This window comes from Aplysia californica, unplaced genomic scaffold (assembly GCF_000002075.1).
Source record: "Aplysia californica isolate F4 #8 unplaced genomic scaffold, AplCal3.0 scaffold00825, whole genome shotgun sequence".
Lineage (NCBI taxonomy): Eukaryota > Metazoa > Mollusca > Gastropoda > Aplysiida > Aplysiidae > Aplysia > Aplysia californica.
In genome coordinates, this window is record NW_004798095.1 from 21476 (window position 1) to 30627 (window position 9152).

General features: G+C 39.1%; 1 protein-coding gene across 1 annotated transcript in view; it reads left to right on the forward strand.

Moving 5' to 3' along the window:
- Positions 1 to 9152, forward strand: part of LOC101856845 (serine/threonine-protein kinase 17B) — a gene marked incomplete at its 5' end in the record, with an annotated part of 25326 nt that extends 16174 nt beyond the window's left edge. The window contains 4 exon segments of the mRNA XM_005109884.3: positions 1730 to 1856; positions 2568 to 2616; positions 3794 to 3973; positions 4831 to 9152. Coding sequence (XP_005109941.2) covers positions 1730 to 1856; positions 2568 to 2616; positions 3794 to 3973; positions 4831 to 5824 — 1350 coding nt within the window.

Genomic DNA, 9152 nt, shown 5'->3' on the forward strand with positions numbered 1-9152 from the left:
TCTCTCTCTCTCTCTCTCTCTGTCTCTCTCTCTGTCTCTCTCTGTCTCTCTCTCTGTCTCTCTCTCTCTCTCTCCTTATCCAGTTTTTCCATCAGATTGGTAAGGAATGGTTAAGAAAGAAAAAAAAGGGGAGAAGGTTGTCATTATCACTGATTCACCACTTCTTTTGCTGGTAACACATTTGTGTCCGTCCCCCCTTCCCCGTTTCGAAAGTAGCATTATTTTAATCTTAATATACTAAAAGTTTTTTGTTTTCTTTTTACAATAAGACAGTAGTCTTTTAACCCTATCCGTATGCCCTGGGGTCATTTTGTACCCCTGGGGTTGTATTCTTCACATTTTAGAATACTTCTAATGTGAGGATTTCTTTGAAACTTTCAGTATTTCTCAAAAAATCATTTTGACAGACTGCTATGTAAAGATTAACGAGTAAATTTCCTCTTTGGATAGTGGTGGCACAGAGTTCCCCACGTTGTATGGATACGATAGTAAAACACGACGTACGGATAGGCTTTAAAAGAACAGCATTTTTTACTTCCCTTACATTTCCCAGTTTTTCAACATGTGGCTCTTGGTTAGAACTTTTTCTGCAGTGCTGTCAGTTCTTTTATTTATGTGTGGTCCTTTGTATGTGTTCCTGACTGTTGTTTCCTTGAAGGTTCTTTGCTTTAAAAAAAAAAAAAATGAAGTAAATGTCATCCTTTCAAGCCGCAAAGTTCAACCAAACTGAGATTGAACTTATGGGCAATCTTGGAGGTGATTTAATGAGCTCAGATATTTCATGAGTTTGTTAAAAAATACTGTACATTTTGAGGGTGTTTTTGTGCTTGTGGTCTTTACTTTGTGGTCTTTCTCTGTTATTTTTGTCTGTTATCTGCATTTTTCTTCGGCCCCCCCCCGGGCAGTGCTACTGACTGATGTCTTATACAGTTGCGATTGCTGTAAAACCTCTACTAAAACGAAACTACTGACTGATGTGTCTTTAAGCTATTCTCAAAGGGTGGGGGGGGGGGGGGGGGGATTTAACATGTTGTTCTGCACAGTAGAATTGTAAACGGACTGATAAACGTTTTGCGCTGAAGATGATGTCTGTTTTATATGACTGTTATTTTGTTTTTCATTGTAAATTTTGTTTGTGTTTGTTGTGGACCCTGTACTGGTGAAGCTGGTGGTTAATGACTGCCCAAACGTATTGCCTGCTACTTGATGGGTGGTTGGCGGGTGCTCTGGTATGGTTTGTTCCTTTCTTATCAAACATCTATTGTCCTTATCTCGCCTCCTTTTTTTCATTGTATGTTACTCACTAGTAACACTTCTAATTTTTGGCACTTATACGACCTATTTGTGCTGCAAGTGCGGAAACACTCTAACCAAACAGAACTGAAACTTTAAAAAAAACTTCTGTTGGTGCAGCTGATGGTTAGTGGCTGTCCAGATATGATCAGTGGGATTGTTACACTTTCTGTTCCTGGTGAAAAGTAGCAACAATTGTGCCAACGGGTAGTGTATGTCTTCTCTGCAACAACAGCAACAGCAACAGCAGCAGCTGCTAATTAAAAAATTTTTAATCAGATGTTTGGAGGGCCACTGGTAGGTCCTTCTTTTCTTTCCATCTTTTGTTTCATCCTCTCTTTCTGGCTTTTTTCCAATTCTGAATGACCTTTATTGTCACTTGACTTGATTCAAACAAACAAAAAACGTAATATCTCTCTTTTTTTTTTTTCAACAGCCACAAAATATTCTGCTGACCAAGCCGTTCCCCGATGGCGACGTGAAGATTTGTGACCTCGGCTTTGCATGTCTGACCAACACCGGGGAAGATATACGAGATATTATCGGCACACCGGATTATGTCGGTGAGTTAGACAACTAGTGCTTGTACTTGTTAAAGATGTCAACAGAAGACAAACGTATCTCACATCAGAACTTATTCATTTCTGTGTTTATTTATCTGTTTTAGATTCATCAGTTTTCTACAAGCTACAATATGTGAGACTGTTGACAAAATGGGTTACTTCTCGCAATCCACAAGTGGAAATATTGGCCAAAAATCTACACTGGTCAAAATTTGTAGATTTTCTATTAATGCCATATTCTTTAAGTACAACATGCCCTATATTATTTGATACTTATAACATGTAAAAGCTTCACCTTTCGGCATGACGTATCGATTTCCAAAGGGCTCGAATCCGAGAAGTGACTCATTTTGTCAGCACGTTTCGCATATATCAATCTGTATTGCATGGTTTTGAGGTCATGGGTGCCGTCTCACTGCCCCCTAAAAACCGGTTTCTTTACCGCACCTTTTTAAGTCTTTTATTTGGAGACCAAGGGCATATGCTGTCCTTACTTGTGAGAATTGTTAAAATTCTATTGCTTATGGTTGATTGTGAATATTATGCAAACTTCAGAGCTTTTTGTTTGATTTTGTTATTCAGTTAATTGCTCTATGTTTTTTTGTGGAAATATTTATTTCTTTGAGTTTGACACCAGAAGACTTTCAACTTTTGATTTTAAAAAAGAAATATCTAAGTATGCTTAATTATACACTGTCTTTGTAATTTCAGCCCCAGAAGTACTTGATTATGAGCCCCTCAACATACAAACAGATATGTGGTGAGTTTGGCCCGGGGAAGGAAGGTACTCCTTATCATGTGACAGTTTAGCTGACTGCGTAGGCAAATCTTAGACTATCTCATAGTTGTATTCTGCCTACATTAAATAATAAAGTGCCAAGCTTTCTCTGTGCCCAGTGCTCGTGAAAAAGCAAACAAATGAACCTGCTCTTACTGGTCACTTGTCCAAGACATTCAGGTCTACAAAAGTTCACTTCCCACTCTTTTCTCTTCTCTCCTGCGCCCCCCGCGCGCCTAGTAAAACAATATATAATGACACTGTCCATGTTTTCCTCCTGTCTAAGACAACCACTTTTTCCCTCGATAATGGGTGGCCGTCCTGGGCAATTTCAACTGTAGTTTCTACTACTGCATTTGTTAATGTGGGTTGTACTGAAAAGATAAGGATATATTGCAGTGACATTGATGATAGATATGAAATGTTTTTAAAATCTTGAAGTGGAAGTTTTTGTAATCAAGAGGTTGTTGCCCTGTAATAGAGAGATTGCCTGTTACTTGTTATTTTTATGTAAGATTTCATTTTCCGAAGAATTTCCTCTCAAAAGAAATGCATTTTATATCACCAGAGAAAGAGTTTAAAAATCTACAAACACATTTGGTCAACACTATCCTCTGTGTAGTTAAATGGTCTCATCATGTGCATTTTCTGTCTTTTGATTTTTCAGTTGAATGATACTTAATGTATTGTATAGTGCTTAGAGCCTCCTTGGGATTAGGCGCTATATAAATTACCATTCTTCTTCTTCTTGTACTTGTTCTTTTTCTTGTTCTTGTACTTGTTCTTGTTTTTGTTCTTCTTCTTCTTCTTCTTCTTCTTCTTCTTCTTCTTCTTCTTCTTCTTCTTCTTCTTCTTCTTCTTCTTCTTCTTCTTCTTCTTCTTCTTCTTCTTCTTCTTCTTCTTCTTCTTCTTCTTCTTCTTCTTCTTCTTCTTCTTCTTTTTGTTCTTGTTCTTGTTCTTGTTCTCCTCCTCCTCCTCCTCCTCCTCCTCTTCCTCCTCCTCCTCCTCCTCCTCCTCCTCCTCCTCCTCCTCCTCCTCCTCCTCCTCCTCCTCCTCCTCCTCCTCCTCCTCCTATTTTTACCATTATTGTAAATACAAAAATTGAACCAAAGAGGTGCCATTTCGTTTTACTATGGTGTCTCTCTTTTATTCGTTTCAGGAGTCTTGGTGTTCTCACGTACGTTATGTTGACGACATACTCCCCGTTTGCTGGAGACACACAACAAGAGACCTTCTGTAACATAACTCAAGCAAAACTGGACTTCCCAGACTCACTGTTTGGCCATATAAACTCCCTGGCACAAGATTTCATTGCAAAACTGCTGGTCAAAAAGCCAAGGTACAGGAGCATGGATTATGTTTTAGGTTGTTTGTACACTCCAATGTGCGAATTGCCTTTCAATTTTCCCCCCTAACAACTCATTTTAGCTTGAATTTAGCTAATGTTCTCCTAAAAAGATGTCAGTTGAAGACCTGACTAAGCTTGCCTCAGCAAAATGAGGAAAAGGGAATCAAAATAGTTCCCAGCCCAGTATTGGATGGTTTATTATGGGTCATTTATTATTTCTTTTTTTGGGGTAGAAAAAGATTAAATATTCTTTGTCATTTATATCAGTATTAAAAAATTTTAAGGTAGGGCTACATCTCATTCCTGAGCATTTTATAAAGTAATGATGGTTGAAACTGGGAATTTTTTCTACATAACTGGGATCATGTTTTTTCAAATATGCTTTTCATTTATGTAATAGAACCCCTTCTTTTAGTAATTGTAAAGGATGATCATCATTTTTCAGAGTGCTTGATTTTCAGAAAACTTTTTTTCTGTCAAGTTAATAGAAATGCACAAGATAAAGTAAAATTATTGTGAGGTTGTGGTTAAGTAGGAGTATATGTTCTTCCTTTCGTAATATTTTTTGGGGGGTGGAGGAGAGGGGATTTGAGGTTGTTTCCACAAAATGATTCCCGAACCAGCAATTAATTGAAAAAATAATGCCTTTGTGTGCTAAGCAAAAAAAAAAAAAAAGAGGTGATTGTGATTTTTAGTTTTTATTAGTATTATAGATAATGAGAATCATCTTAGTAAACAGTATTCATGTTTCAAAGTGTGCTTATACAGTCATGACTTTGTAATTAGAAGTGATATATGCTATTCCTCACTTTGAAAACTCTTTTTAACATTGATATTTCTTTGTGCAGAGATCGCATGACAGCCAGACAATGCTTGGATCACCCGTGGCTCAAGGACTTAAAACAATCAATGTCTATCCATGTTCCCACGCCTGACCACTCGGAGGGTCTTGCCCAGGACATGGTGGTGCCCAGCAACTGGCACATGTCGCCTGACCGTAGGTCAAACCTGCCCAGCGCTGAGGCGTCCGTGTCAAACCACAGAGACATGCCAGTCATCACAGAGGCCTCCAGTCCCCCGAAACCCGTACAGAACTCTGGGCTGGAAGTTTCCGCCGTCATAGACACTCCAGTAGTGCCTTCAGGTCGGACGAGCATCAGCGAGGAGAAAGACTCCATCAGTAACACCTTGTCCAACATCGGTATTGATAACCACAGCATTGACAGAAGCAGTACAGCCTCGTTCGAGACGTGCGCAGAGAGCTTGGAGGGGGGCAGCAGCTCGGATGTGTCTCCCTTCATGCCCTGCGTCGACAAATCCTCCACAGTATTCTCCAGCGCAGACACGGCGACATCTACGACACTAACGACAACCTCTCAGCCTTCCGTGAGCTCTTCTCACCACAGTGACACCATTTCAGCATTTGCCTCGGATGTGGTCGCTGGGGTCACTGGGTTGACCCCAGCGGCCCGCGATAGAGTTGTAGAACCGTCGGGTGGACAAAATATTCAGGAAGCATCTGTTTGTGTGCAGGATCAGAGTGCGGGTGACAATGACGTGGCCAGTCCCGTCTCAGAAATCACGGGGTCCCACCCCCTCCCCTGCGCGACATCCCCCCGAGACAGCAATAAACTGGACTACTCCAAGAAAAGGATGTCCATGGAGATCCCACCCAAAAAAGCGAAGTGCATTCAGGATGAAGCTGAGACCCCGGCTGTGCAGGGGGCTAATGGTTCTTCTGCCTCGGCAAACCCTATCCCCAGAGAGCATGTGGTGGTCTCTAACAGTGATGTGTCCATTCACTCATGTAACGGGATTGAAGACTGCCGGAATGCTGTCTGAATTTTCTCACTTATGTTCATTGAAATAGTTTATAGTTGTTACAGCACCCTCCCTTGAAGTGAATACCCAGCCAAGGTTAAAAATGGCCAAGCTGTTGCAAAAAGAAAAAGGATATCATGGCTGTGTTTCAGAGTGTGCAAAAGTAGTGGAGCAAAATAAACCCCTTTTGCTGTTGAAGTTATCGTGTTTGTAGCATGGACAATGGACATTGCCATTCATGAGGAGTGATTTTTGTTTCTGTTTTTTATTTTTTTTTATTTTGTGATACACTAGATGAACAAATTGTCTTGAAGTTCAGCATGGTTTACTTGTTGACAAGTGCACAACTATACAAGAAGTCCAGTGTTTCACATCCACTGCTGCAGGTACAGCTATGTTGTCAGTTTACTTTATTATATTCAGTTAACCCCTCTCCTTCCCCTTTCTTCTTTTCTCTCTTTCTTTGTACTTTTGACTAGACATTTTTCAGCCTGTAGCCTCTTGTTTTTTGTTACGTCTACAGCCATGATTTGAGGGGTGTCCCGCAGATAAGTTTAATTCATGAAGTGCTGTGTTGTTAATTCGGATAGCATGCTTACTGAAGTGATAGTTTGACCATAGTTGTTTGTTTGATTTGTATATCTTTTTCTTTTGTATTTGTTTGGGTTTTTTTTTTTTTGTTGGTTGTTGTGGCATTATATCAAGATTTGGACATAGTGGCATTAGTTTTGGTACAGTTTGTTTTAAATTTCAAGTTCCTTCTACTGGCAAGATGTTTTGTTAATTGCAGAGGTACATGTTCAAAAGGAATACAGGATCAGTGACCCTGTTTGAAACATTATAAGTTGTCAAGATTTTATTTACCACTATGTTGTCGACGTGTACTCTTGTGTGAGTTTTCTGTAACTCTCAAGCCTATTTATAAACCTTTCGGTTGACCAGCCTGCTGTTACCTCTATTGTCTTCATATTTATTCTTTCAGTAGTTTTTAACATGACTCTCCTTTTTGTGTACAGCACTATTTAATTGGTGTTTTTCTCTCTATCTCTCCGTTCATTTTCTTCACTTCATGTGATAATTTGTTTTTCTTAGCTGTCCTTTCCCTTTGGCTACATTCAGTTAAATAGACATTTGCGAACAGCTGACAAAGGCGAGGTTGTACATAGAAATGTTACATATACACCTGATTTCCTCTTTGTACAAAGTTTGATGTGGTGGGGGAAAAGAATCAGATGCTGTTTTTTAAAGAAGGGTGGGGGGGGGGGGGGGAGAAAGAATAATCAAATAGTTTCAACTCCAGCTTTAGAAAAGAAGTAAAAGACCTGCAATCTTCTAAACCATTATAATATATCACAATATGATTCTATGCACAGAAATGTACACATGCCTTCTTAAATATAGCCGTTCATTCATTTTGGTGTTAATGGCTTTTGGGATCGTGACCACATGGAGCAAAGTATGTTACTGGATAAAGCGTCATATGTGAATGAAAGTTTGCAGGGTTTTGCATCGTTTATCATTCATCAAGATTTAAAATTGAAGTTTCAAAGCTGATTCCTTTTACACCCTCTTGATTTGTACCGTAATGCTTTGTTCAGAGAAAAAAGATACTGCTCTGATATCTTTTTTTTTCTCCAGACAAAAGTGTTTACTTGAAATATTTTGGATTTTCTAAAAATTTCATACAGGGTATTTGACCATGTCTCATTTCATATATATCTAAGATCATGCGTTTGCAAGGAGTGTGGGTTGTTGCATGCATGTGTTCGGGATGTGTGTTTGTGAGTGTGAGTATGATTGTGTGTCACTGTACTGTAGGCCTACGTGCGTGTTTGTATAAATACTTGTGTGGTTTTTTTGTTCGAAACATCAAAGCCCATCGTACATCAGACCTTTGCTCAGAAAAAAAAAAAATTAGGCACTTGTGCATATGATAATGATGTCCAGTCTATGTGCCTTCTCTAGCAAGGGCAAATGCCTTTCGCTTGTGCTCAAATCATGTCATTGTGTCACTCAGGACACACCAAAGAGTTGCCATAGTGTTCAGTTAGATACTTAATTCTCTTTTTTTCTCTCTGCCACTCTCCAGAAAACCAGTCCCCCAGATTGTTGAATCCAACTTTTAACCCCCTGTTCTTAAAACTTGTTGTATTCGAACTTCCTTAAAGCGGAGCAGGTGTCTAAAATGCCAGATATAAAGTTTGGCTGCTAACTTTGATTTTCCAAACTGATGCATTACATCTGTAAGGAGCTCTCATGTTCAAGAGGTTATATTATATATAAACTTAATATGCGTACTGTCGGGTGTCACAACTGAATATATGTATCGCAGAGAAATTATATGCTATTGTCATGCTCATTTAACATTGATGCTTGTGTGTAGTGATATATGTTATGTTTCATTTTTACTTTCAGTATTGAGAATATGTGCTTTTGCAACCTGTTTTCAGAGACTTTAAAATTAAAAAGAAAAATGTTGAAACTTACATAGACAGTCATGTCCTCTAGTCCCAAAAGTTCACGCATGATAAATTTAATTTTCTGATTAGATAATCTGGCCGGCGCCACTTGTGTGAGGTTAGGCGCTTTGCCATCACACCCAGAAGATACGAGTTCAAGACCCGTGTTCAGAGCTTTTTCATGGAGTATCTTTGCCTGCTTGACTTTGCATCCTTCTCTGCTGGTTTTGTGGATTGCCGGGGGGTATTTATTCATGAACAAGTATTGTTACGATCAGGCAAGAAATTCAGTCTTATGAGTCAACTGATTCTTGAATGAGAGGTTGTAATTATACAAATTACATCAAATTGCACCATGTGATTTATTATCTTCACTCAGTAAATTTCGTATTGGACAAACAAAAGTTAGAGGCAGCTGTAGCATTGTTTGGTTGGTGTTGTAGGTAAACAAGGCTTGTAGGTTCCCCAAAGGCCTGTGTACAATGGGGTGTAGGAGTCAAGTGTGAAAGTAAAAAATAAAGTAAAGTAGAAGTGGGTGTACCTTCTCAGAAAGAAAAAGGATAGCACTCAAGGATCTGTCTTTGACTGTTGATTAATGCTGAAGTGAGGATTAATCCTGTGTGACCACACTGTAGGAAGAAGACATAATTCACTTATTCCTGTACACTGTTTATGTTAGAAAGCCAGTCATTTTACTAGAAAACTTTTGTGGATTCCTTTTGAAGTGAACACCCCCAGGTCTTCATAGTGGCCATTCATTTGCCGGTGGGTGAGGAGTAGACGGTTTAAGTGCATCGGTTGCAAACTTAAACTCTAACAGATCTCTTTATTATCTATTCTTCTAATTTCAAGGTTGGCCTATCAGTCTTACTAACATAAAAATTAATGGA